The sequence below is a fragment of the Molothrus aeneus genome, chromosome 2 (genome assembly GCF_037042795.1).
Source record: "Molothrus aeneus isolate 106 chromosome 2, BPBGC_Maene_1.0, whole genome shotgun sequence".
NCBI classification, from domain to species: Eukaryota; Metazoa; Chordata; class Aves; order Passeriformes; family Icteridae; genus Molothrus; species Molothrus aeneus.
Window position 1 is genome coordinate 115,942,285 of NC_089647.1, and position 27,263 is coordinate 115,969,547.

Here is a 27,263-nt window from a genome sequence, read left to right on the forward strand (position 1 = left end):
ACTGCTTGTGTTTTGGGAAAGAAGATTTCAGCTTTCTCTATCTGCCTTCTCCATGCTATTCAGGATTTTATAGGCACCCTTCGTGACCCTTCCCTACCCCATTTGTCCATTTTCCCAAACTTAGGGAAATTTCTATCTTAATCTTCATTTCTGCAGGGATCACTTCAATCTCTGCTCTTTCCTTTAATTCTGCTGGATTCGAGAAGTGATGCCCAAAGCAGTGTCTGCTATACTTATTGTTATATTATATTATATTATATTATATTATATTATATTATATTATATTATATTATATTATATTATATTATATTATATTATATTATATTATTATATTCCTATATTATGTTATAGCATATTATATTATTTATGTATTCTATTCTAGTCTAGTGTAGTCTAGTCTATTTTATTTCTATATGTATAGAAATATAAATTATATATATAAATATATATATTTATATTTATTTAAATATAATTTAAATAAATTACATTTCTTTCTGTTATATCACTTATATATTCTATCATATTCTATCAAATTCAATTCTATTATATTCTATTTCTATATTATAGCATAATTTATTTATATTATATCATTTATATATTCTATTCTATCATATTCTATTCCATTCCATTCTATTCTATTCTATTCTATTCTATTCTATTCTATTCTATTCTATTCTATTATTCCTGTCTATAAGGATGTACATCCATGAGTTATAAAGGGTACAAAAAATGCTCTGTTCATGAATTTTTGGCTCTTGCTGAGCACTGAACCAGCATTTTCACCCACCACAACCCAACTGTCCCAAGGTGACACCTGTACCCTGCAGGCAGCCAAATCCCCCAATTAAATTTGCCAGCGAAATTCAAAGTGCCCCAGGTGAAGAATAAATCTGTAATGGGGTAAATCCATTGCTGAAGAAAAGGCTGGAATATGGCCAGGGCATCTGGGATGGACCAGGACAGGCTGGACCCATGGGGTGAGGCCACCACAACCCCAGGGAGCTCCAGGCTGGGCAGAGGGGCTGGAGAGCTGGAAAAGGCCCTGGGGGTGCTGGGGACAGGGGCTGGACACGAGCCCAGGGGTGCGCAGGGGGGCAAGAGGCCCCTGGCAGCTGGGCTGGATGAGGAATTGTGTGTGCAGCAGGAGCAGGGCAGGGATTGTGTGGGGATCACAGATCCTCTGAACAGGCAGAGACACAGTTCTCTCAGGATTTTCCTGGGAAGCTGTGAGAAGCTGTGAGAAAGTTCAGAGAAGAGAATGAGAAACAATTCTTATCTCCATTTGCTGCACCTGTTGTTGTGTACATGTAGAATTTGTTATGGAGATTATTTACCAAAGAGTGATTTCTTAATTAGACACTGGATGGTGTTCAGAGGGATTGGCCAGTTAGGTCAGAGCTCTATCAGACTGTCAGTAAGGGTTACAAACTTCTTAGTGAGATAGTATAATATAGTAGAATAATATAATATAGCTTAATGAAACAATTGACCAGCCTTTTGCAATCACAGAGTCAATACCAATTATTCCCCATTCAAGGGACCATAACCACAATAGGATTGTCCCTCTGTGCTGGCTCTGAGAGCCCCTCCAGGGCTGGGTCCAGTTGTGCTCCTGCAGGAGAGCCCTGGAGGGGCTGGAGCGTGTCCAGGGCAGGGAACGGAGCTGGGCAGGGGCTGGAGAATCCCTGAGGGAGCTGGGCAGGGGCTGCAGAATCCCTGAGGGAGCTGGGCAGGGGCTGCAGAATCCCTGAGGGAGCTGGGCAGGGGCTGCAGAATCCCTGAGGGAGCTGGGCAGGGGCTGCAGAATCCCTGAGGGAGCTGGGCAGGGGCTGGGGCTGGAGCAAAGGAGGCTCAGGGGCCCTTGTGGCTCTGCACAAGTCCCTGCCAGGAGGGCACAGCCGGGGGGGTCGGGCTCTGCTCCCAGGGCACAGGGACAGGAGCAGAGGGAACGGCCTCAGGCTGGGCCAGGGCAGGCTCAGCTTGGACAGCAGCAGCAATTTGCCCATGGAAAGGGAGCTCAGGCCTTGGCAGGGGCTGCCCAGGGAGCTTTGCAGTGCCCAGCCCTGCAGGTGTCCCCTGCAGGTGGCACTGAGTGCTCTGGGCTGGGGACAAGGTGCCCATGGGGCACAGCTGGCGCTCTGTGACCTTGGAAATCTTTCCCAACATCAGAGATTCTGGGATTCTCTGATCTGCTGGATGCTCCAACCTCTCCATGGGTGTCTGGGCTTCTCTTGCCTTTTCTCTGACCACACAGCCCTGCACAAATTCAGGATTAAGTGACATTCTGTGGGTTCTGGCATTCCACTCTCTCCTTCTGGTGGAAACACTTTTTAAATAAAATCCTGATAATTTCTCACCCACATCACCAAGTCCTGAGCTCCTCGTGTCAGCAGAAGGGAGAAAAACTAAGGGTTCTTTGTGCATTCAATGTGCTGCTTATTAGTGACAAAAATAAAGCAAAACATCCCTGAATATTCTTAATAAGATTTACAAGAAGACAACAGTAACTGTTGGAGGATAATCACAAAAACACAAAACTTCTGACTGCCAGAGTTTGCCTTTAATTTTCCTCACAATCTCACATGGTTTTGTTCAATAATTGTGCTGTTGACTTAGGAGTCTCTGATGTGGCATTAATTTGGGAACTGTGAAAAAGTGACAATCAACAGAGTCATGGCAGATGTGGCCCAACAGCCACAAAAAAATAAAATAATACTCATATTGTTGAATTCTGCACTGTATGTTATTGCACCAAGTTATTCCATAGGCAGCAGAATCAATAAATCCCCTTTTCCAAGGGGTCTGAATCTGCCAGATCCACTGAGACGGGGTTTGGTGTCTCCTGCCCTGTCCCAAGGGAAAGGAGGAGAGGAAATGGCCTCAAATGGCGCCAGGGCAGGCTCAGGTTGGAGACTGGCAAAGAAAATTTCCCTGGCAGAGTGGTCAGGCCTTGGGCTGAGCTGCCCAGGGAGGTTTGGAGTCCCTGGAATTGTCTCAGAGCAGTCTGGATGTGGCCCTGGGGACAGGGATTGGGGTGATGCTGGTGGGGCTGGGGTGGCACTGGGTGATCCTGGGGGGCTCTTCCACCCTGGTGATTCTGTGCCATTCCCAAGAGTCTGGAGAGGAGCAGCTCCAGGGAGAGCTCAGAGCCCCTGGCAGGGCCTGCAGGGGCTCCAGGAGAGCTGCAGAGGGACTGGGGACAAGGCCTGCAGGGACAGCACCCAGGGAATGGCTGCCAGTGCCAGAGGGCAGGGCTGGGTGGGATCTTGGGCAGGAATTCTTTCCCATGAGGGTGGGCAGGGGCTGGGATGGAATTCCCAGAGCAGCTGGGGCTGCCCCTGGATCCCTGGCAGTGCCCAAGGCCAGGCTGGGCACTGGGGACAGTGGTTGGACACTGGGGAAGGGTTCCTTGCCCATGGAACTGGAGGACCTTTAAGGTTCCTTCCAGCCCAAACCATTCCATGATTCCACAATTCCACGCCAGGAATCCACAGGGTTAATGTAACATTCTGTCTGTCCTTTCTCTGAGTGACACAAAATCTCGGGGGCAGAGCAGAGGTGACCAGGGCAGTGCCACCTTTGTACAGCTGCAGTAGGGAAATGCTGATTTATGGCACGGGAATCTCAGAGCAAGACATCCCTTAGGAAGGAGCCACCAGAAGAAATCCACTTTTAAATACAAACCCAGCTGAAATGCAATAGCCACAGCTATCACTGAGACAATCTGCCACTTGCCAACGAGAAAACCACAAGAAATGGCTGATAAAAACCGACCTCTGTGAAGCACAAAAAGAAAATGTACATTACTGTTATGTTGTGGTTAATTCCCAGACAATCCTGCAAAATGAGGGTGAAGTGCTACTTCCTGTCACTGAAAGGCAGAGAAACCCAAACAGGGAGAATTCCTCAGGCTGAGGAATGCAGACATACATCATGTCTGCAGCAATCATAAAAAGATCAAATGCAATATTTTCTTTCAGTGCAGACAACAGCTTTGAGATTTTCCATCCAGACGGCCTCGAAAAGCGCCTCCAGCGTTTCGCCAGTTACTCCTGACAAAGACCATTTGGTAGTGAGTGATGTTTTAAGTGAAATAAAGCAGTGGAGAAAACTGAGCATGATGAAAGGGTTCTGTTCCTCCCTCTGAAGTGACTGGAGGTTCTGTGCTCACAGGGCAGGGTTTGAGCTTCCTGCCGGTGACAAATCCCACGGGATGCCAGCGGGGAGGTGAGGTTTGTTTGACAGTAATAGGAAAGGAGCTGCTTTTCATGTTCTGTTCAGCAGCCAGAGAGTTTCTGGCCATAAACAAAGAAGGAGTTGCTGGGACTCCTGTTCCACATCATTCCTCAGAAATTTCAGGGCGTTAATGGAGGGAATGACTCCCCAGTGTTGAAGTGGGCAGAGGGCAAAAGAGGCTGGGGTTTTCTGCCACCAGCACTTGATTTATGAATCAGCTGCAACCATAAAGAGCCAGGATAGTCCATCTTTTTAGATTATTTATTACTATTTATTTTATATTATTTATATTTATTTTTTGTGACGGTGTTCACAGGGGTTCTTGGATGAGGGAAGAGATGAAGAATCTGACTCCATGTTTCAGAAGGTTTGATTTATTATTTTATGATATATATTACATTGAAACTATACTAAAAGAATAGAAGAAAAGGTTTCATCAGAAGGCTGGCTAAGAATAGAAAAATGAAGAATGATAACAAAGGCAGCTGTCTTGGACTCTCTGAGCCAGCTGGGCTGTGATTGGTTATTAATTATAAACATTTAAGATGGGCTAATCAAAGATCTACTTGTTGCATTCCACAGCAGCAGATAACCATTGTTTACATTTTGTTCCTGAGGCTTCTCAGCTTCTCAAGAGGAAAAATCCTAAAGAAAGGATTTTTCATGAAAAGATGTCTGCAACAATTTTTAATTATTTATTAATCTTGGAGAGCTTCAAGACAGGTAAAAATAGCTCAGGCCCTCCAACTGTGTTTAAAGAATGATTTAAATAACTCACTGTTAGCTCTCTCTTGACTTTCCTCCTTTTAGACAGAGGATTTGGGTCCATTTAGCTGCACATTTATATCTAAACTGTCAGGAGCGTTTGCCTCAGTCCTCGTGTCCTCTTTGCTGTCTGCTGGGCTCACAAATGCTGCCCCTACAACACCAAATTAGCAGAAATTTGTCTCTTCCTCCCAAGGGGAGCAGCATCTCTTCCTGAGTAACACAACCCAGCAGCAGCAGCAGCTGCTTTGTGAATTACCCAAGGAAGGCTCCCATTTCCCCCTCCTTGACATTCAACAGTTGCATTTTGTTATTGACTTAGATCCAAATCTTGACCCAGTGGGGGAAGCAGGGGGAAGCTCCAGAGAATGTGGGTGCATTAAGAACATTTTTCACGCTGTTTCATCTTGCAGGGGTCCGGGGTTTCTTTGTTTCACAATCCTCTGCCCATTTTCTCTAAGGAAAACGTTTTATTTGGAAATTAGGAATGTTTAACCATTCCGATTTTTTCAGTGATGTTTCTCTCTTCCTTTTTTTGTCTTCTTGCTCTCCACAACTCCCTGACTGATTTTTCCAGTGGAAGGTGTTCCTGCCCTGGAAGGAGTGGAACTGAATGGTCTTTAAGGTTCCTTCCAAGCCAAAAAATTCTGGAATTCTGGGATACACTGATATAACAGAAAATGAGAGATTTCCTGCCTGGGATCTGTGTCCATATCCCTCTGTGCAAGGAGCAGTGACCAGTACAACAAAAAGGCTCCAGCACTGCCAAAAAAATCCCAAAAGGTCCCTCTTGATCCCTCCCCAACATCCTCTGCAGGCCAGACCAGCCCCAGCGAGCATCTCTGTCCTTGCAGAGGTCATCTCATGGGAAGAACAACCAAATTCCCTGAAATTCCTTCCCTGGGACACCCAAATTCCCCCAAATTCCATCCCTGTCCTTTCAGAGCTCATCTCATGGGAAGGACACACAAATTCCCTGAAATTCTGTTGGATTAAGCCCTTTCCTGACACAGAGATGGGGTAACTGAGAGGCATTTTAAAAAACTTTTATTCCATTTTCAGTGCCATGAGAAGGGTGAGACAATACAGATGTTATCATTCACACCATCACAATCAGAAGCCAATTATTTCCTAATTACAATACACTATAAGTTTGTTGTTCATCGATTGTTGTGCACAGTGAAGAACACAAGGCACTATTACTAATATTGTTACTTTAATAATTAATGTCTATAAACTTAATTATAACACTATATTATAATTATATAAAAATTATATTATATTATATTACTATATTAATTACATAATAATAATATAATATAATATAATATAATATAATATAATATAATATAATATAATATAATATAATATAATATAATATAATATAATATAATATAATATAATATAATATAATATAGTATTGTATTGTATTATATTATATTATATTATATTATATTATATTATATTATATTATATTATATTATATTACATTATATTACATTATATTACATTATATTACATTATATTACATTATATTACATTACATTATATTACATTATATTACATTACATTATATTAATTGTATAAACTTAAGTTGTAACACATTATATTTTGTGTAATAGACTTATTTTGTAGGCACACTATATAAACCTTCTATTAAACATTAAAAATTTTCTATAAATCCATTTCCCACACAATTCCTATTTGGTTTATTCTGGACAAGCTCTGGAGGCCAGCCCGGGCAGGCTGGTGCAGCCAGGGGTGGCACCATCCTCCTGCTGAGAGCGTCCCTTGTCCCCTCCTCGCTGCCTGCCAGGGGTCACAAGGGCCCAGCTGGCCCTGCCACAGCAGCCCCAGCACGAGGGAGCTCTAAAGGGGCACATCCAGAGCCTCTGGAATGTCTGCAAGGGATGCAGAGCTCAGCTGGGATTCCTCCCACCATGGAATGGTTTGGGTTGGGAGGGACCTCAGGGCCCACCCAGTGCCACCCCTGCCATGGCAGGGACACCTCCCACTGTCCCCAGTGCCCAGCCTGGCCCTGGGCACTGCCAGGGATGCAGGGATGGAATTCCATGCCAGCCCTGCCCACCCTGCCAGGGAACAATTCCTCATTGCCAAGATCCCATCCAGCCCTGCCCTCTGGCAGTTTAAAACCATTCCCCCCTTGTCCTGTCACTGTTTGTCCATACAAAAAGTCCCTCTTCCTCCTTTTTAAAACCTCCTTTGGACACTGGAAGGGGCTCTGAGCTCAGCCCAAAGCTTCTCCTGTGCAGGTGAACAATCCCAGCTGTGTCAGCCTTTCCTCCCAGCAGAGCTGCTCCATCCCTCTGCCCATCCTGCTTCCAAATCCCCTCCATCCACCAAGGGTGAAGCCCTGATTTCCCCAAGTGATGCTCCAGGAGTCTCAACAGGTGAATGTTTAATCCCATTATTTTCTATTTTATGGGTCATTTTCCCTCCCAGCCCCATGGAACAACTCATTGCATCATTATTCATCTCTTTAAATCCGGGTGACCGAAAGCTCTCATGAAAATTCCAGCCCTGCCCTCTGGCAGTTTGAAGTCATTCCTTGTGTCCTGTCCCTCCAGCCCTTGGAAATTGCCTCTTTCCATGGTTTTCTTCCTGCTCCTTCAGGTCCTGCAAGGCCACAATGAGGTCACGCTGAAGTTTCTCTCCTCAAATTCCCCCCAGTCTGTGGCAATGTTTCAATCTGCTCCATCCAAGGACATTATGGAGCAGTGTCTGTGCCAGAGATCCATCAGGCCCCTCATTCTGAAGGAATAAACCACAGGAACAGACATTTCTGCACTGCAATCCCACTCATTAATCCATCAGAGGGGAGTTCTTGAAATCACCAGGGTTGGAAGAGACCTTCAAGACCATCCAGGCAATGATTTGAGCTCTGTCTTGAGTGACAGTTCCAAGAGGAATGCCATGAGGAAACTTGTGAGAGGCACAACAAGAGAGTTAAATCCCAATAAAACTGAGAAGATAAAAGACTACAAACATTCATGTTTCACTTTTAGAGCAAAAAGAAAATGACATTTTGAACTATTTATCTAAATACAGCAATGGTATCTCACTGGAGACAATGCTTTTTTCTGTTATAAATATAATACAGTAAATAGGATTATAATTGGCTGTGGATTTCCTGTAATTCCTTTTTCTCTGCAGTACAGCTGCATCATCTAGTGGACAGCACAGAGATTGCATTGGGTTTATGTTTTCTACAATTGATGTGGGATTAATTGTCTTTGGTTTTTCCCTGAATACACTTCAGTGCAGTGCTTCCTAAACCTGAATTCTGGGATTATAGATATCCACTAGAACATGCAGGAAAATGAGCTGGAAATGGAATTTTTTCTTTCCATTTCTGGAATGGTTTGGGGTGGGAGGGACATTACAAATTATTTCAGCCCCTGCCAGGTTACCCCACATCCCACCCAGCCTGGCCTTGGACACTTCCAGGGATCCAGGAGCAGCCTCCTGACCCTGCTACTGTTTAAAGAAACCCATAAAGTTTTTTGGGATATTTTCCTGTGCTCCAGAGAACATTAAATCCATCACTTGAATCACTGACTGCAAACAAACATTGCAAATTCTGCCCAAGTGTGGCACTTTTTGGACAACACCATTTTTAAAAGCTCTTTCTTTTGGAAATGTCATCGGCAGTGTTTTCATAGCTTATTTAAAAGCTTCAATTATCAGGCTGTGAAGTTGATACTCCCTTATCTTGTCCCAGACCAGACAGGCCTGAGGGCACTCAGCAGTGATGGATGAGCTGCACACATTACAGGAGGAAACTCTCTACTGGGAGCCACTTTCTGCAGGAGATCAAAGGAAATCCAGGTTTTATTGACTAAACTGACACAGCAAAGATTTTGTCAGGAGGTTTCATGTTTGTAATTTTTCAGTGACTTCAGTGACTGCACTAAATCAACACCTCTCTTAAAAAATAAAAAAAAAAATCAACTGTGCTATTTTTGCCTCGTGCTCTTTACACATGAAATCTGGTGGCTCTTATTACCTAAACAAACCCAGTTTGTGTTTGAGTGCCTTCCCACTTCAGCTTTCCTTGAATCCCAGGATCACCAAGGTGGGAAGAGCACCCCAGGATCACCCAGTGCCACCCCAGCAGCACCAGCAACACCCCAAAATCTGTCCCTGTCCCCAAGGGCCACATCCAGCTCCAAAGTTCACCTGAACTTCACCTCATCCCTTGGACTGTGTAGGACCCTGACCTTTGGCTGGGAGGGACCATCCTGGAGACTCCTCACAGCCCTCAAGGTGCTGAGTCTGGCAGCAGAGGAATTGTGAGTTGGAGCAGCCTCAATATTTATGGGGTGGGTGTGCAGGAGCCTTTGGCTTTGATTGCGTGGAATCACCAGGGTGGGAAGAGCCCCCAGGATCAGCCAGTGCCACCCCAGCGCCACCAGCATCACCCCAATCCCTGTCCCCAAGGCCACATCCAGACTGCTCTGGGACAATTCCAGGGACTCCAAACCTCCCTGGGCAGCTCAGCCCAAGGCCTGACCACTCTGCCAGGGAAATTTATTTCCCAATATCCAATAGCAATGAAATTTGAGGCCATTTCCTCTCCTCCTTTCCCTGCCCCTCCTGTCAGGAGCTGTGCAGAGCACTGAGGTCCCCCCTGATCCCCCTTTGCTCCAGGCTGAGCCCCCCCAGTTCAGCCAATCCCCCCAGGATTTGGTTTCCAGCCCTTTCCCAGTTATTTTTGCTCTCTCTGGCCAAGCTCCAAGCCCTCAATGTCATTTTTTGGGGAACACTGCACAAGCTGGGAGAGAATCCCACTCCCTGCCCTGCTCTGGCCCAGGTTTGCAGCACTCCAGGGCAGAAGCTGAGTTTATTCCCACTGGTGCTCAGATTTGCAGCTTCAATCTGAAAGGGAATTTAGACCAAGAGGGAAATCAAGCTTTTCTCTTTTTTTCCCCACAGCTTAATCCCTTTTCAGGGAACAGAGAGCCTGAGTGAAATGTTACCAGCCCATCACTGAGGAGATGCTGTTTGCAGCTCAAAGTAGAGGCTGAGAGGGAGAATTTTCACTCTGAAAATTTGATTTATTCTGTAGAACAGGTACAGAGCATTTCCAGGGCTGCTGCTTCCTCAGGCACCTCAGCTCTCAGCCCTGTCTTGCACACAGTTTAGGTTGAATCAAAAAAGTTTAAGCTTAAATTTAAAGTTCTATTTTTATATATACACATAAACTGCTGTGCTCTGCCTTCTTTCCTGCATTTCCAGACTCCCTTTCCTGCTCTCCCTGGAGGGTGTGCAGGAGTTCCAGGAGCAGAGCTCATATCCAAAGCACCTGGAATAAATGTGGAGCAAAAGCAAATCATCTTCTGTCCAACTCTATTCACCAGGCCAGACACATTGTACAGGAGCTGTTCTTAAAATAACCATCTTCAGGAAAAAAATAAAAGAGAAATAATCCAGCCAAAGAGCCTTATCTCCTTTAACTCTGGCACCATTTTGGGATCAAATGATAAAATTAGAAACACAGCTGGTGTTAGAGAATGAAAAGGGCTTTATTAAAGGAAGGTCAAACAGTCACAGGGGCAGGGCTGAGCCAGTCAGTGGCACAGAAGGACCTGGAGAAAAACAGGTGAGAATTCCCCCCAAATCCAAAGGAACCTCAGGAGGCACTCAGAGCCAGAAAATCCCTGAATCCTTAAGGCTGGAAAAGACTTTAAGCTCAAAGTTCAACCATCACCCCATGGTCACCATCAAACCAAGGCCTCAAGTGCCACATCCACGTTTTTGGACAGTCCCAGGGACGGGGGACTCTGCCCTGGGTTCCAATGTTTTACAACCCTTCCCATGGAAAAAAAATTCCTGATATCCAATCTAAACTGAGCAGGGTTTAATGGGACTGATTAGAGTGGAAAATATGGTGGCAAATGACTTAAAAATATAATTTAGGCAAATCTGAAGGTGAATTGGCCTCAAGGATGTAAGAAAGGGAGTTCCAGCTCCAGGAAGGATTTTAGAAAAATAAAGCAGACAAGTCTTGTAGAAAATGAGGTAATATATTCACAAAAATAAACACTTTTTAAAATCACATCATGGAAAACAATCACAAGAGAATCCCAATTCCAAATGAAGTTTCTGCAGCTTAAATAAGGGTCCTGCCCTGAAATGCCCTTTAAAAAAATTCTCTTTTCTCCAAACCAAGGAGCTCGAGCTCTCCTCTTCAGCTGAACCTTCTGTGTGAAGGTCAGCAAAGACCAAAATTATTCTGATGAAATGTAAATTATTCTTTGCTGCTCAAATCCATTAAAAGAGTAATAATCTGGCAATAATCCCTGAGCAATTACAGCTGTCACAGCTCCAGGGGGCTCAAGTTGTTCCTAAATTCAAGTTGCAAAGAATCTCAGCTGATTTTTGTAGGATCTTGAGGTCTTCTGAGCGCAGCATTTCCACCAAAGCCAGGTGGGTTTTGAGGTTCTCTTTGTCTCTTTTCAACTGGGAAATCTGCAGTTGAGACAAATGGGATGAAATTATTCCAAATTCTGATTATTTAATAGGATGTGAAGAGAAAATCTGTGGAAATCCGTAAGGATTTCATTGATTATGGTAAAATAGTGGGGTTTTTTAATTTCACAAGAGAAACTTTGATAGTAAAAAGGAAAAAAAAAAAGAGGGAGAGGGAAAAATCATCAAAATTCTTCTTTAGAAAATGACATAGTTCTGATGGAGAAAGGAATGAGCTCCCTTGTTTTCCCAAGTTACCTGGAGAAGGACATGCTGGGTCTCCTCTATTAAAAACTGACAAATTTTTGCTGCTGTAGCCAAAGCCTGCTGTTCATTCCTGGCTGAAGAGACATCACCAAGCAGGATCCTCCTCCAGCAGGCACTGGAACCAAAATGGTGGAAGAGTTCAGAATGATTTGCTGCACTCCCCAGCTGGATGCCAAACGTGGCTCTGCTGCCCTGGCCCTCACCTGGGCCTGTAACCCAGCCCAGGGATTTATTTTTAGTTCTCAGATCAATTTATTCCACTCAGCAATGAATCTTCAAAGCACAAACAGCTCTGAACAAGCCTTTTCTCATTAATTTATTGCCTCATTTCATTTATTCCAAGCAAAATGCAGGTAATCATTTTCTACCCCTGATGTTTGAGGCTGATTTGGAATAAATGCTCCAAGTGCACTGAGAGTCCCTGGAGATGAATTTCAGCAACTTCCTCAGCCCTGGAATTCCAGCCTGTGGAACACATGACTCAAGGAAATCAAACCAGGTTAAAAGCATTTAAAATTTCATCAAACCAACAGGAAAAAGGCCTGAAAGAAGCCTGAACCTTGAGGGAACATCTTGAAATAGAAGGGAATAGAGGAAATAGAGGTTTGAAATAGAAAGGGAAAATAATACAGGAAAGGAAATCACCAAAGCAGCAAAAGGGGAGGGAGTTTACAGCCAGTGGTGTTCTCTGACTTTCCTCTTTTCATTTCTCACCTGGGGTCAACAAATCAGACACAGGAGATCCAAACATTGTCCCAGTGTGTCACTCACAGCCAGCAGAGAGCAAAGAAAGAGTGGGGGAAAACAGAAAATATTGAAGGGGCTGGAAAACAAATCCTGGGAGGAGGAGCTGAAGGAGCTGGGGGGGCTCAGCCTGGAGCAAAGGAGGCTCAGGGGGGACCTCAGTGCTCTGCACAGCTCCTGACAGGAGGGGAAGGGAAAAAATGAGAGGAAATGGCCTCAAATGGCACCAGGGCAGGCTCAGGTTGGAGACTGGGACAGAAAATTTCCCTGGCAGAGTGGTCAGGCCTTGGGCTGAGCTGGGATCTTACTGTGGGGAAAAAAAGAGAAAAGCTTGATTTCCCTCTTGGTCTAAATTCCCTTTCAGATTGAAGCTGCAAATCTGAGCACCAGTGGGAATAAACTCAGCTTCTGCCCTGGAGTGCTGCAAACCTGGGCCAGAGCAGGGCAGGGAGTGGGATTCTCTCCCAGCTTGTGCAGTGTTCCCCAAAAAATGACATTGAGGGCTTGGAGCTTGGCCAGAGAGGGCAAAAATAACTGGGAAAGGGCTGGAAACCAAATCCTGGGGGGATTGGCTGAACTGGGGGGGCTCAGCCTGGAGCAAAGGGGGATCAGGGGGGACCTCAGTGCTCTGCACAGCTCCTGACAGGAGGGGCAGGGAAAGGAGGAGAGGAAATGGCCTCAAATTTCATTGCTATTGGATATTGGGAAATAAAATTCCCTGGCAGAGTGGTCAGGCCTTGGGCTGAGCTGCCCAGGGAGGTTTGGAGTCCCTGGAACTGTCCCAGAGCAGTCTGGATGTGGCCCTGGGGACAGGGATTGGGGTGATGCTGGTGGCACTGGGGTGGCACTGGCTGATCCTGGGGGCTCTTCCCACCCTGGTGATTCCATGCAATCAAAGCCAAAGGCTCCTGCACACCCACCCCATAAATATTGAGGCTGCTCCAACTCACAATTCCTCTGCTGCCAGACTCAGCACCTTGAGGGCTGTGAGGAGTCTCCAGGATGGTCCCTCCCAGCCAAAGGTCAGGTTCCTACACAGTCCAAGGGATGAGATGAAGTTAAGGTGGGCTTTAGAGTGAGTTTTCTTCCTGAGACACATCAGCCATGGTAGATCTCCAGCTTTGATATTTATTGGTATTTATATTTACCATTATATTTAATTTATTTAAATTACTGGTATTTATAACTTCTCCATCTCTCCCAAGCAGTGAGTTTGTAAAAAAAACAATTCTATTTTTTTGCTGGATTTTGATACTAGGAGCAAAATCTGACTCCCAGAAAAACTGAATTAAAATCCCACCAGGAAACAAAAAACTCCAGATACTTACTCTAGGAAATCATGATCCTTTAGAATGGAAACTTTGGCCTTTCTCTGCTTGTCCAGTGGTGAGAAATATTTGAGGAGGGTATCTGCAGAAAAATACAGTTTACATATTTAAACAAATTGTATGTATGAGAAACTGCAATCATCAATTCTGAGAAAATATTTCAACCATCTTTTTCATGTAGGACTAAGATCAAAACCTGTTAATTTTTGATGAACTTTCCAGAATTCTCTCCAGGATTCTAACAGAAATCCTGACTCAAAGTGAAGTTATGAAACACTCCAAGCAAGTTCAGTTTGTGGAGATCTGGATTTCAATCCTCAGTGCTGCAATCTAAGACATCCAGCTGGAATCTCTACACAGATGTTGTTAATAACAACAAATTTTAAAAATAAAAATGGCCACAAAACCCATTTTAAATTAAGCAAAAATTAAATCATTAAAGTCTGTGCAAAGAGGGATCAAACCCTTTTGCACTCCTTGAGAATTCACACACTCAGTTCTCTGGTTTTGTGCCTTTCAATGCTCAGACAATCCATAAATCCAACCTGCTGAGACATAAACACTGCTCTGAGGGTTGTCCATGGCAACAAATCCATATTCCAGCAGCAGCCTCTGATTATCATGAGGTCCATAGCAGATCAAAACTTCCTGGTATTTTCTGCATTGTGAATTTGTCCAAATTTCATAGCTCCTTGTCTGCTCATTAAACCCAGCCTTGACCTTCAGGGAGTGAAAAATAAAAGGATTTTATTCTTGGTAGGGTGAAAAAGGAAATAAACCTTTGAATTTTGAAACCTCAGAGGATTGAAATTCTTGTTCAGTTGTTGGGACCTCCTGGAGGGACCCCAGATCTGCAAACACAGATGGCTCCACACAGGGTTGGCCCCTCCTGTGCTGCCCCAGTCCAGTGGTGGCACCCAGAGCCTGACAGAAGGTGGAAATTCCCTCTGCACGCCCCTCAGGCTGCTCTGAGGCTTCAGCCAGAGGTGAAGCAACACAGGGACCATGGAATTTGTGCCAGGACAAGGAATTTGTCCTGCTTTTAGGAGCAGATCATTGGGGGGGTGTTCACAAGTGGCTCTTCCCAACAGATGGTTTGGATGCCAAGCTCCCCCAGCCACTGTGGGCTCTCCCTGCACCTTGGCTTTGCTGCACAAACTGAAATATTTGAATTCTACAATTACTGAATGTTTGAGCTGTGAGGGACCTTAAATATCTCATCCCACCCCTGCCATGGCAGGGACACCTCCCAGTGTGCCCAGTGCCCAGCCTGGCCTTGGGCACTGCCAGGGATGCAGGGGCAGCCCCAGCTGCTCTGGAATTCCATGCCAGCCCTGCCAGGACAGGATTTTCCCCAATATCCCATCCAGCCCTGCCCTCTGGCAGTCTGAAACCATTCCCTGTGTCCTGGCACTCCAGTTCCTGAGGAGCTGAGCCATTCCTCCCCCTGTGAGATCCATCCCTGCCCTCCCCACGCTCCTCGTCCATCACATGAATGCAGATGGCATTGACAGAGTGCACTTTAGAAAAATACAGAAATTTACTGATCTATTTTGAACTTCTTACCTGAACATTTGGGCTGTGGTTTAGCAAATCTAAATATGGTGCCAATGCATAAACATCTGGCTCCAGGGAGAAACAGTCCCTGTGGGGATGTTTCATGTAGATTGTCCTGGTATTTATAGTGCACCAAGCCCACTCCAAAGCACTGAAATTAAAAATAGTTCCTGTGCTCTCAGTAAATAAAGGCTGCAGGGAAGAGAAGAAAGCTTTGGAAGATCTGAACAGCTCTTGGATCATCATTTTTTGCTCCTGAGCTTTCTTTTTTAAGGGTTTTGGGAGCAGATTGATGACATCAGGTTCCATACAAGCAGGGCAGGTGTAAGTCTTGGGTAGAACATCCAGGTAGGGCTTCCATGGAGATTTCTCCCCAGCGTGTTTCTCTGCTATCAAAAACGTGCACAGGGCCAGCAAAGGAGACACGGGGGGCTTCCAGCTATTGGAAAATAAAAATAAAACCAAAATAAAATTAAATTAAAATAGAAATTAAATAAAAAATAGAAATAAAAAATAAAAATAAAAAAGTAAAAAAAAATTAAAGGTAAAATAGAAATAGAAATAGAAATAAAAATAAAAAATAAAAACAAAATAGGAGGGAAAATTAAAATAAATTAAAATAAAATAAATATTATATATAAGGATTACTATATATAAACATATATAAAATAAATATATATAATATATATTATATATATCATATATATTTATATGTATTATATATTATATATATAATATATATAAATATTTATTTCTAAATATTTTAAATAAAATAAAGTAAAGAAAAAGAAAAAGAAAAAGAAAAAGAAAAAGAAAAAGAAAAAGAAAAAAGGAGGGAAAATTAAAATAAATTAAAATAAAATAAATATTATATATAAGGATTAGTATATATAAACATATATAAATATATATAATATATTTTATATATATTTATATGTATTATATATTACATATATTATATATAAATAAATATTTATTTATAAATATTTATAATAAAAATAAAAAAATAAAAATAAAAAGTAGAATAAAAATAAAATTAAATCAAATGAAAATAAATAAAAGTCAAAATAAAATAGGAATAAAAATAAAAATAAAAAAGAAAGAAAAATAAGATCGAAAGAAAAATAAATAAAAGTAAAAAGTAAAATACAAATAAATAAAATTAAAATAAAAAGTAAAAAATAAAACGAAAAATAAAATATAAATAAAATAAAATATAAATAAAATAAAAGTAAAATAAAATAAAAATAGAAATAAAATAACAATAAAAATACCAATGCAGCAGACCCACAGAGGTGAGATGGGAAATGGACACAGCAGAGTTTTACCTCTCTCAGAGCTCTCTTGAAGTTTTAAAACTTCTTTGCATTTCATCTCCAAGTCCTGGGGCTGATTTCCAAGGGGCAATAAAAGCTGGATTTAATACCAATTTCAGGCTCACCCCCTGAGCTGGCTTTTTTCAGGATACACAAGTATTCAATGCCCAGCATGGGGCTTTGTTCCAAATTTTCCAAATTTCCAATTTGTTCCTAATTTTCTAAAGGGCCCTGGCTTTGCAGCCCAGTTTTATCTTCCTTGTCCTATTGAAGCTGGCTCCCAAATTCCCAAAAAACCATTCCTAATTGGCATTTAGGGCCAAGCAAGCTCTGAGGCAGCTCCAGCTGCAGCTGTGCCCTCTCTCCAGCTGTGCCAAGCTAAAAGGGGGTGCTCAGTATTTAGCAAATGTTCAGTATGTATCAAAAATGTTCTCCATCTGAGCATTCCACATCCCCAAAGTGCTGGCACCACTCAGGGTACTCAGTTTAAAGCTCCAGCACCCCTTCAGAGGATTCATTATTGCTGGAAAACCCCACTGAAGGCCACCAAGTGTCACTTGTCACTTACTTCTCAATGTGTCCTCCCAGGCAGCTGCTGAGGACGGTGCTCGTGGTGAGCAAACACTTCTCAGGCAATGAAATAATCACATCTCCTGCCTTTGAGGGAGGAGGGAAAAAATACACACAAAAACCAGTCAAAATCAAGTGTAGAGGCTCATTTAATTACTGTGGGGACTGGTGGTTTCACCTTATGGCTGCACCAGTCCAAAAGGCAGAAATTACATTCACAATGCATTTCTGAGCTTTGCTTGTTGCAAAAATCATTAAATGTCAAAAAATGCTGAAAGGCTCCTGCATCAGAAACAGCATCACTCACCTGGAGAGCTTTTGTTGTCATCAATCCTCTGCCTGTCTCTGAAGAAGGAACACAGAGCAGGAGTAAATAAATGGAGAGATGGAAAATCAGGGATCAGGTCAGCAAGGAAAAGCTCTAACAGAACAGGCACTATGTGTAACAAAACATAAATTCAATTATGGACTGCTCCAGATAGACCTCATTTATTTTGCTCCAATTTTCTTTATTTTTCAGGATCTTTTTCCTTCATAAGCTGCAGCATTTGCTGTCTAATTCTAGCAATTGTTCAGCTTTTTTTTCTCCCACTTATAGCAATTATTCACCTTCTTTTTCTCCATTTTTTCCTCAAACACATTTTTCATCACCATCTGCAGCTCTTGGTTTCAGAGTTTTAACTAAACTTTAGCATTTCTAGTCACAATATTTTTCTCTGATCCATCCTGTTCTGTCTGCTCTGTCTATATTATTACAAAATATTTAAAATAAAACCTACAGAGAGAGGAAAAAATATAAGTATAAATCTTTACAGTAAAGATTACTAAGTGAACCTCAGCTTTCTGCTGAACTTGCTTGGGGATAAAAAGATAAACAAATTATAACAAGGTTGAATTCCAAAAACTGCTTTGTTAACACTTCAAATTTTGGCTTTTTCAGGCCTCCATGTCTATTTTTTCATGTTAAATTGACATTACAAGAATCCTTGGAAGAGTATCAGTAACTGGTTTTTTTCTTGATGCCAGACAGGGGCATGATTCAAAATGAAAGCTGGCGGCTAAAATTCTTAGAAGATTCAGAAATTTGTACCATCAAGAAATAATTAAAGCATTACCCCAGAACTCTGCTGGCCTTAAATTACTGTCTTCAAATCCTCTCTCTTTTAGCCACTTCTTAAGTTTAATGTATTCCAGCTTGTGACTGCAGTTGACTAAAAACAGAAAAATAAATTAATGCTATTAAAGGGCATTCTGTTGGACAATAAAGGAAATATAAAAAATTTTACTGTACAGTCAGAGAAACTGTATTTTGGACATTTTAAAGCATAACAGAATGGCAAGAAAGAATTGAACTAAATAAATAAACTAATTTGTTTAAACTTATTATTTAGTTATTTGTAAACTAAATAATAAACTAATTTGGAGTCTCTGGGCACTGGGAGGTCTCAGAAATGTGTGAGTTATTCAGCATGTTCAAGGAATTTTAGAATAATGTGATATTTGCCATTAGACAGAAAAGTGAGCTCAGAAAATTCACCATGCTCTGCTTGGGACTGTAAACTAATACTCAGATATTTGCATATTAAAAAAGGTAACATTTATGAATGTAATTTTCCAAGCAGAAAGGCTTTTGAAAATATAAATAACCAAGTGACACCTTGAGGAACAACTGGTTATTTTCTTATTTAACTTCCAGGTATGATGATACCTCCATCCATAAAACCCTTCAAGTGCTTTCTTCTTCTCTTTCGACCTGTCCGACCTCTGCTTTTCTTCATATTAAGCAACAGATTTTGCCTTTTTTAGACAACCTGAATTAAAAAAAAAATATATAAATTAAAAATAACTGATTAAGAAACATTTAAAGCCACTTTCTAATTTATTACTGTGAGGGTGGGCAGGCCCTGGCACAGGGTGCCCAGAGCAGCTGGGGCTGCCCCTGCATCCCTGGCAGTGCCCAAGGCCAGGCTGGGCACTGGGGCTGGGAGCAGCTGGGACAGTGGGAGGTGTCCCTGCTATGGGATGGGATGGGATGGGATGGGATGGGACGATATTTCATGGACTTATGGAATATCCTGAGGTGGGAAAGATCCACAAGGATGATCCAGTGCCAGCCCTGCCCTGCCCAGAGCCCAGCAAGCCCAGCCTGGGCATTCCTGGCAGCGCTGGCCAAAGGCTCCTGGAGCTGTGGCAGCCTCGGGGCCGTGCCCATTCCCTGGGCAGCCTGGGCAGTGCCAGCACCCTCTGGGCAAGAACCTTGCCCTGATCTCTTTCCTTTTGCTAGAATTGCCCTGAACTGAAGCTCGAAGCGCAGCTTTTCCCTGCCAGGACGGAGGGCTGCAGGGAGCCGGGATCACCCACTGGCGCTCGGGCTCCTCAGAGGCCGGCCCTCCATCCCAGCCCGTTCCTTTGGGGTGAAAAGACCTCAGAGATCATGGAGTCCAAACCCCATCCCCTATCATCCCATCCCATCCCAGAACTGGGAATCCTGTGCTAACCAATCTCCATTCCCCGCTCGGCACAAACCCCTGGGACGAGAGGGAGAGAAACGGCCCCGGCAGCGCTGCGGGAGCGGAACTTCCTGAGGGACCGCCCGTGCTCCGCGCACTCCCCCTGGGAGCCCCAAGCGCGTCCTCCCCTACCAGCCCAGACTGTGATTCCCGAGTCTCTCCTGGGGCTAGAATTGCTCCCCGGTGTCCCAAACCCACCTGCAAAGGGGACACCAGCACCGACATTCCCTCGCGGTCCCTCTCCGCGAGTCCCGCCCGCTCTCCCGCCCCTGAGGCGGGGCTGCTCCGCCATCTTAGGGGCGTCCCCATCTCCCTTCCCCGCGGTTTGCGGGTGTCTGTGCTTTGGATATAACGTTCTCTGTCCTCGCTGTGTGGAGCTGAGGGACGAGGGAGAGGTCCCTGCGGTGCTGGAGGTGGGTGATGGGGTGCTGGGTGTCCCCCCCTTCCACCGGACCCTTCACGCCCGTGTCCCCCCCGAGGGCGTCGGGGTTGATGGCGGCCTGCGGGTTCCCTCCCCTGAGGGGGACGAGACGAGGGGGGACAGAGGGAGGCTTGTGGTGAGGGGAGAATGGCGTTCCTAACCCTGGGCCGTCACTCTGGAGATTCCTGGAGTGTTTTATACTCGCTGGATGCCTGCTTAGGGTTACAAGTAAATTAGAAAGAAAGAGATGGTAATGATGTCAAAAGGGGGCAAAGCCAGCGTTTAAACTTGTTTTTGTGGGGGGAATGCAGCTTCTCTAAATGCACTGTATCGATTAGAAAAGCAGCAAGCAGGTTTTGGATGCTGTGTTACACAACCGGCCATTGTAGTCAGCCTGCGCTCTGCTGTTTTTCCCGGAAAAGGCTGTAAGTGCTCCTCCTGCCTGGCACTGGAAGATAAAGATACACCATCCTTTTTTTAATATTGTTTGGGACCTTAAAGATCATCCAGTTCCAGCCCTTGCCATGGACAGGGATACCTTGCACTAAACCAGGTTGCTCAGCTTTGAGCCTGAAGTTTTCAGCAAAACTTGAGCTGACCCAATTGAATATTCCCAAAAGGTGGAAAGTCTTTCTGTGAGGTGCAAGTGCAGAAGAGCTTCCTCCTACAAAAATGTTCATTTAGTATGAAAGATTAGTCACCGGTAATTTTTAGTCAAGACATTTCTTCTTTTTACCTATCACTGCTTGGCTTTTCTTCAGAACACTTAACACCAGATATCTCTGTGAATACCTCGTGTTGCCTTAGGATTTTACACGCCTTGCACAGGAATGTAGTTTCACATAATCCGAGGTGGAATTTTAAATAATATTTTAAAGAGAAAACACTTACCTAGGAAGGGTCCACACTGCTGGAAATGTTCAAGGCCAGGTTGGATGGGAGTGACCTGGGATAGTGGAAGGTGACCATGACAACGAGACAATCTTTAAGGTTGTGGGGGTTTTAGTTGTTGGTTTCACTGGGTTTGAATTGAAGGCACTTGAGACAGTAGTTCATTTTTGGATTTAAGAGTTTATTGTTTCTTATCAGTAAAACAGTCTCACTACTGTGAGTTCTGCAGCTTTTCATTAGAAGGCACAAAAGACTGAACTATCCAATGAAGAACTGACACCTGGATTATTTTCCCTTTTAACCTAATAACTGATCCCAAAGAGCTGCAATGGGGACTTTTCCACCCAGTTACAAAATGCCACCCAAACCCATGGGGAAGAAGGAGGAAGAAACATGAAGAAGAAACCCAGGATGACACCCTGTGCCCTCCATCTTGCTTCCATCCACAATGCACTAAAAATCCAAAATCCTCAATTTCTCACCCAGTGATACACTTACACTACTCTCTGTAATCTATTTCACACTTTTGTGGGTTCTAGTTTATATTGAAGTCTGGGAAACTTTCTCCATGGATGAGGGTCAGAGTCAGGGCACCCCAGAGCAGACACAGAAATATTCCCGGTGCCCTGGGCTTCCACAGTCCCTTCCAACCCAAACCATCCCAGGATTCTAATTCCTTTCCCAGCAGCCATTTTGCGTGTCTGACTGACCTTTTCTTTGCTGTTGGCAGTTCCTGTGACCTTGGCTCGCGTTCCCAGGGAGCAATGTCCAACGTGCGCGTGGCTGTGGTGACGGGCTCCAACAAGGGCATTGGCCTGGCCATCGTGCGGGCGCTGTGCCGGCAGTTCCCGGGGGATGTGTACCTGACGTCGCGGGATGCCGGCCGTGGCCAGGCCGCCGTGGCACAGCTCCAGCAGGAGGGGCTGCACCCCCTCTTCCACCAGCTGGACATCGATGACCTGCAGAGCATCCGAGCGCTCCGTGACTTCCTCAAGGACAAGTATGGAGGGCTGGACGTGCTGGTGAACAACGCTGGTATTGCCTTCAAAGGTGGGAAGTGCTCTCCTGGGGTACTTTGTGGAGAGGGCAGGGGGTGCATCCAGCGCTTTCTGCTTGGGCAAACTTCCCATCTTAAAGGATGATGTGAGAATAATGTGCCTGGGGAGGGTCAGGTTGAACATCAGGAGGAATTTCTCCATGGAAAGGGTGCTCAGGCCTTGGAAGGGGTGGCCCAGGGCGGTTTGGAGTGCCCATCCATCCCTGGAGGTGCCCAAGGAAGGCCTGGACTTCCTCAGGGAGAAGTATGGAGGGCTCAACGTGCTGGTGAGCAAGGCTGGCATTGCTTTCAAAGGAGGAAGAGCTCTGCTGGGGTAGTTCTGTGTTCTGTGGAGAGGGCACTGGGTGCATCCAACACTTCTGTGTCAGTGCCATGCTGCATTTTTGCTTGGGCAAATTTCTCATCCTAAGGATTATGTGAGAACAGTGTGCCAGGGCAGGCTCAGCTTGGACACCAGGAGGAATTTCTCCATGGAAAGGCTGCCCAGGGAGCTTTGCAGTGCCCAGCCCTGCAGGTGTCCCCTGCAGGTGGCACTGAGTGCTCTGGGCTGGGGACAAGGTGCCCATGGGGCAGGCACTCCATGAGCTGGGAAAGCTTTTGCAGCTGTAACAATTCCATGTTCCTGTAAACATGCATCCCTGGAGGGGTGTGTTTGCACCACATGGAAACATTGAGGCACACAGGGCAGTGAGCTGGGCTGGGTTCATTGCCTCAGTGCCCATCTATCTCCATTGGGAATGTCTCCCTGTGCCTCAGGGAGCTGCTGTGTTTTCTCTCTTCTCCACCCCCTGCTCTGTTCTGTGCACTCTCTGCTCAGGGATTCCAGCTGATGAAAAAGCACCTTCATTGTCCCTGCTGTGGGCTTTGCTGTCTGGAACTTTCTCAGGCCATTCAGTCACCTCTGAACCACTTAAATCCTGCTGTGCTGGGCAAGAGTTTAACCCTTTCACCTCCCTGTGGGCAGAAAGGCAGGGAAAGTGAGACTCAGCAGTTTCAAGGTGGAAGGACAAACTTTTGTCATGTGTATGAAATCCAGAATCAGAATTTGCTCCAGACAGAGCAAATCACAAGTCTGGCTGATGGTTTTGTGGTGGGGATTGTACCCCTGTTCCCCCCTCAGGTGAGACTCCACCTGCAGAGCTGCCCCAGGCCTGCCCCAGCCCAGGGAGGAGCTGGAGCTGCTGCAGAGAGCCCAGAGGAGGCTCCAGGATGGGCAGAGGGATGGAGCAGCTCTGCTGGGAGGAAAGGCTGGCACAGCTGGGATTGTTCACCTGCACAGGAGAAGCTTTGGGGTGGCCTAACTGGGGTGTTGCAAGGGGGAACAGCTTCACACTGAAAGAGAGTAGGGAACTTCTTATGGAGTGGGAGTGCAGTGATGATCTTCTGACTCTTTTGCTTGTTACTTTATAGGAAAATTGTTTAAGATCAGCTTCTTGGGAGGCGGCTGTTAATAGAATTGTCTGAGCTTCAGGGTGTGCTCAGCAAAGATTCCAGCAGCAGTTAAAATATAACTTCCAGATGTTCAGCCTTGACTCTCCTCGAGCTGACAGCTGAGTCAGCAGTAAATCACAATTTAGGAACTGTTAAGAGTTTACCTGTTAAAAACTGATTAACTATCAGTTAAACTGTTTAACTGATAAAGGAACTGCTGCTGTATCAAGCACAGAGGGTGTAACATCTGTGTAAGAACTTGCTGTGATGCTTCTCCCATGGTTACAATTTTTGCTTCCCAGATTGATATTTCTACCCAATTTGCTTCTTGCTTCACCAAGTTTTTGCTGCCATCCCAGAATTTATGCTTTCCTTTCTTAGTTGTAGCATCATGTGCTATTGCAGCCCGTCAAAGATTTGCCATTAAGTTTTGTTATTTTGGTTTTGTGCTGCATTTGTCCAGCAAAGTCCTTAATCCAGCTAAAACTTCCTGTATCAAATGGTGCTGGAGCTGTGGTTATCTTCTGGATGAGCCTCTCTGGGAAGGGTTTTCTGATAAAGGTTCTTAAATCATGGAGTTTCAGAGTTTTACCATGTACCCTGTTAGACACATGAGTGGGGCTGGGGGTGTCAGGAAGTTCTCTCTCACAAGGAAGGCAGGACATGGAGCAGGATTTGGGGTTCTGTAGGATTTTAGTTCTCCCCCTGCCATAACTCTGGCCATGGGTCACAATCTGGCTTCATGTGTGAGATTTAAATGCAAGTGAGTGATTTGCAAATGAGTGCGGGTCATTAAACATGTTTGACAATTAAAACCACATCAAATAATGACCTGTTACAATTTCTCTTTTGAAATATCATGGATTTGGAGACAATGAACACCTGCCCAGTCTATGATCATATACCAGTTTTCTAATTATTAAAAACAGCAAGATAAGATAAACTCTTGGGGTTTGATAACTTCTATTCAAACAGTGTTACAATTCTAATTTTTGTTGGTGTTTTTTTTTTTCCTTCCTACTTCTTATGACCAGTTCATGACACCACTCCATTTGCAGTCCAGGCTGAGGTTACACTGAAGACAAACTTTTTTGGAACCAGGAATGTTTGCACAGAATTGCTGCCTCTTGTGAAGCCTTATGGTAAGTGAAACATAACAAGTGAAAAGAGAGTTTTGTTTGAATTTTGGCCCTTTTCAATGGGAAATCCTCTCCAGTCTCAGGCATTGCACCAGTGTTTCAGATGTGTTTGCTGCTATAAGTGAAATGTGGTCTCTTCTAATATTTAAATGCATCGAGGTTTTCAAGGAAAAAAGAAGTCAAACAGATGAAGAACAGGTTTTTATTTCCTGAGGGAGAAGGAATAAACAGAGTGAGTAAATTTTGAGGAGAGAGGAAACAGTGCCAGGGTTGCAGCCTAGTGCTCTTGTACTACATTGAAGGATGGCTGTTAATAAAGTCATTAACAGCATTAATTTCTGTGGCTTTTAAGATTAAATCCCCAAATTCACCACCAGAATGGCTGTGAAGTAGCAGGTAAGAGGGGAAACAGTGAAAGATAATTTTGGAGATGAGTGATTTACTGATTCAGCTGATTTGTTCCTCTTACTGAAGTGCTGGGAGATAAATCCTTGAATTTGTAAATCTCCAGGTGATATTTCTGCTGTAGTAAGAGAGTACCTGCTGATGGTGAAGTTGTTTCCTGGAGGTTTATCTGAAACTTTGCAGACTCACACCTTAAATTACCTCTCATGGCATTTACTAGAAATCAGAACATTGAGTTATCTGATTTTCCAGGAGCTCTGCAAAACAACCCACCTAAAATATTTTACAGATATTCACCTGAGGAGTGAATGCAGAACTGGAGAGCAGCCCCACTTCAATGGGAGCTGAAAATGTGGAGGTGTTCACAGGGGTCCCAGGATGAGGGAAGAGATGAGGATCTTGACTCCATGTTCCAGAAGGCTGATTTATTATTTTATTATATATATTATATTGAAAGAAAATTATCTACTAAAAGAATAGAAGAAAGGATTTCATCAGAAGGCTGGCAAGGAATAGAAAGGAATGGAATGGAATGATAACAAAGGATTGTGACTGACCAGAGAGTCTGAGCCAGCTGTGCTGTGATTGGCCATTAATTAAAAACAACCACATGAGACCAATCCCAGATGCTCCTGTTGCATCCCACAGCAGCAGATAACCATTGTTTTTCTTTTCCTCTGAGGCTTCTCAGCTTCTCAGGAGAAAATAAAATTCCTAGCAAAGGATTTTTCACTAAATATGTCCGTGACAGAAAATGTGCGAAGAAAATCCCTTTTTATTCTCTTTTCAGGCCGGGTGGTGAATGTCTCCAGCATGGTGAGCAGCTCAGCCCTGCGAGGCTGCAGCCAGGAGCTGCAGCAGAAATTCCGCAGTGACGCCATCACCGAGGAGGAGCTGGTGCAGCTCATGGCCAAGTTTGTGGAAGACACCAAGAGAGGTGTCCACGAGAAGGAGGGCTGGCCAAACACTGCCTATGGGGTGTCCAAAATCGGGGTCACTGTCCTGTCCAGGATCCACGCGCGGCTGCTGACCGAGCGGAGGAAAGGCGAGCACATCCTCCTCAATGCCTGCTGCCCTGGCTGGGTGAGGACGGACATGGCAGGTCCCAAGGCCACCAAGTCCCCTGAGGAGGGGGCTGAGACCCCCGTTTATTTGGCCCTTTTGCCTTCCAGCGCTGATGCTCCTCATGGCCAATTTGTCAGTGACAAAACTGTCAAACCCTGGTGAGCTCAGGGAGGTGGAGATGGAAAGGGCTGAGCTCATTCTCCTGATTTCATTCCTAACTCCATCATTCCCTTTTCCCTCTGCCCTGGGTGGGTCTCGTGGAGCTGGGATGAGGAAGCAGGTGCCTTATCTCTCATCACACTAGAATTTTCCAGGATCCAGAGCTGTTCTGGAGGCTGCACAGGGTTTTCTAAAGATGATGGGGCTGTTCTAGAGCTGCTGTGATCTGTCTGGGGGAGACTCAAGACTAGAATCACTGTTGGACAGACATTCCTTACTATCAGAACTAAATGGAATTAGGTGAAAATAAAAATAGCACTGAGCTATCATTTATAGCCAAACATAATCAGTTGGTGTTATTGATATATCAATAAATAATTACTGATTTATATTCTGATACTTAATTATTGTGGTACTAAGAACTTAGAAAGTCAGAAAATATATTTTCATTCTCTACAGCAGAGTTGGTGGCTGGAATTTGTGATGTGTGCATTGGAAACAGAAAATAAACTACAGACCTGGCACAGCAAAGTGTTCCTCTGTTCCTTTATTGCACAGCCAGAAGTTTCCTTAATAAAATCTGAATTAACTGCACTCCACATAGCAGCAACAAGAACTGTAAGTGATATGGAGAGCTCTACATTTGTTGAAATGTTGCTTATTACCTTCCAGAGTCTCAGAGTTGAAAAATTGCCCCTTCTGAGGCTGAAGGAGCTGGAAACAATTGCCCATAAAGCTGTTGTTAGGAGTGACAAATCAATAATGGTCTTGTTAATTGTTAATCAGGAGTCAGGGAGGTGATGCTGGTGGCTTTGACATTGGCCTCCCCAGAACAGCTTGGGCTGGGAAGCCTTGGAGTGGGAGGAATTGGGAATCAATTTTTGGGGGGATTATTAATTGCTTATCAGCA

The 27,263-nt window shown here is 44.3% G+C and overlaps 2 protein-coding genes across 3 annotated transcripts; one reads left to right on the forward strand and one right to left on the reverse strand.

Annotated features, from left to right (window-relative positions):
- Window positions 1-10,528: 10,528 nt before the first annotated feature.
- Window positions 10,529-20,032, reverse strand: SETD4 (SET domain containing 4). Of its 2 annotated transcripts, XM_066571712.1 has the most exons (11): window positions 19,984-20,032; window positions 18,984-19,086; window positions 18,391-18,486; window positions 17,583-17,620; window positions 17,274-17,362; window positions 15,399-15,828; window positions 14,378-14,552; window positions 13,833-13,914; window positions 13,455-13,535; window positions 11,752-11,875; window positions 10,529-11,493 (listed from the first exon to the last, which is right to left on the reverse strand). In XM_066571712.1, exons 2-11 carry the CDS (start codon window positions 19,051-19,053, stop codon window positions 11,359-11,361), a joined length of 1,320 nt encoding a protein of 439 aa, XP_066427809.1. In that variant the 5' UTR covers window positions 19,054-19,086; window positions 19,984-20,032; the 3' UTR covers window positions 10,529-11,358. The 2 variants fall into 2 exon arrangements, with proteins under 2 accessions (XP_066427809.1, XP_066427810.1); XM_066571713.1 differs by lacking the exon at window positions 19,984-20,032 and having other exon boundaries at window positions 18,933-19,080.
- Window positions 20,033-20,066: 34 nt separating this feature from the next.
- CBR1 (carbonyl reductase 1) lies at window positions 20,067-26,884 on the forward strand. Its single transcript, XM_066545569.1, has 4 exons — window positions 20,067-20,198; window positions 21,828-22,147; window positions 24,620-24,727; window positions 25,920-26,884. Exons 2-4 carry the CDS (start codon window positions 21,862-21,864, stop codon window positions 26,354-26,356), a joined length of 831 nt encoding a protein of 276 aa, XP_066401666.1. The 5' UTR covers window positions 20,067-20,198; window positions 21,828-21,861; the 3' UTR covers window positions 26,357-26,884.
- The last annotated feature ends 379 nt before the right edge of the window (window positions 26,885-27,263 follow it).

Coding starts and splice junctions, on each gene's coding strand:
- SETD4 (XM_066571712.1), bottom strand. CDS start 19,053: ATGAAGAAAAGCAGAGGTCGGACAGGTCGAAAGAGAAGAAGAAAGCAC. Junction 17,363..17,582: donor TGACAACAAAAGCTCTCCAG/GTGAGTGATGCT, acceptor CCTCCCTCAAAG/GCAGGAGATGTGATTATTTC. Junction 15,829..17,273: donor CTGGGAGGACACATTGAGAA/GTAAGTGACAAG, acceptor ATTTTCCAATAG/CTGGAAGCCCCCCGTGTCTC.
- CBR1 (XM_066545569.1), top strand. CDS start 21,862: ATGTCCAACGTGCGCGTGGCTGTGGTGACGGGCTCCAACAAGGGCATT. Junction 22,148..24,619: donor CGCTGGTATTGCCTTCAAAG/GTGGGAAGTGCT, acceptor TCTTATGACCAG/TTCATGACACCACTCCATTT. Junction 24,728..25,919: donor GCCTCTTGTGAAGCCTTATG/GTAAGTGAAACA, acceptor TTCTCTTTTCAG/GCCGGGTGGTGAATGTCTCC.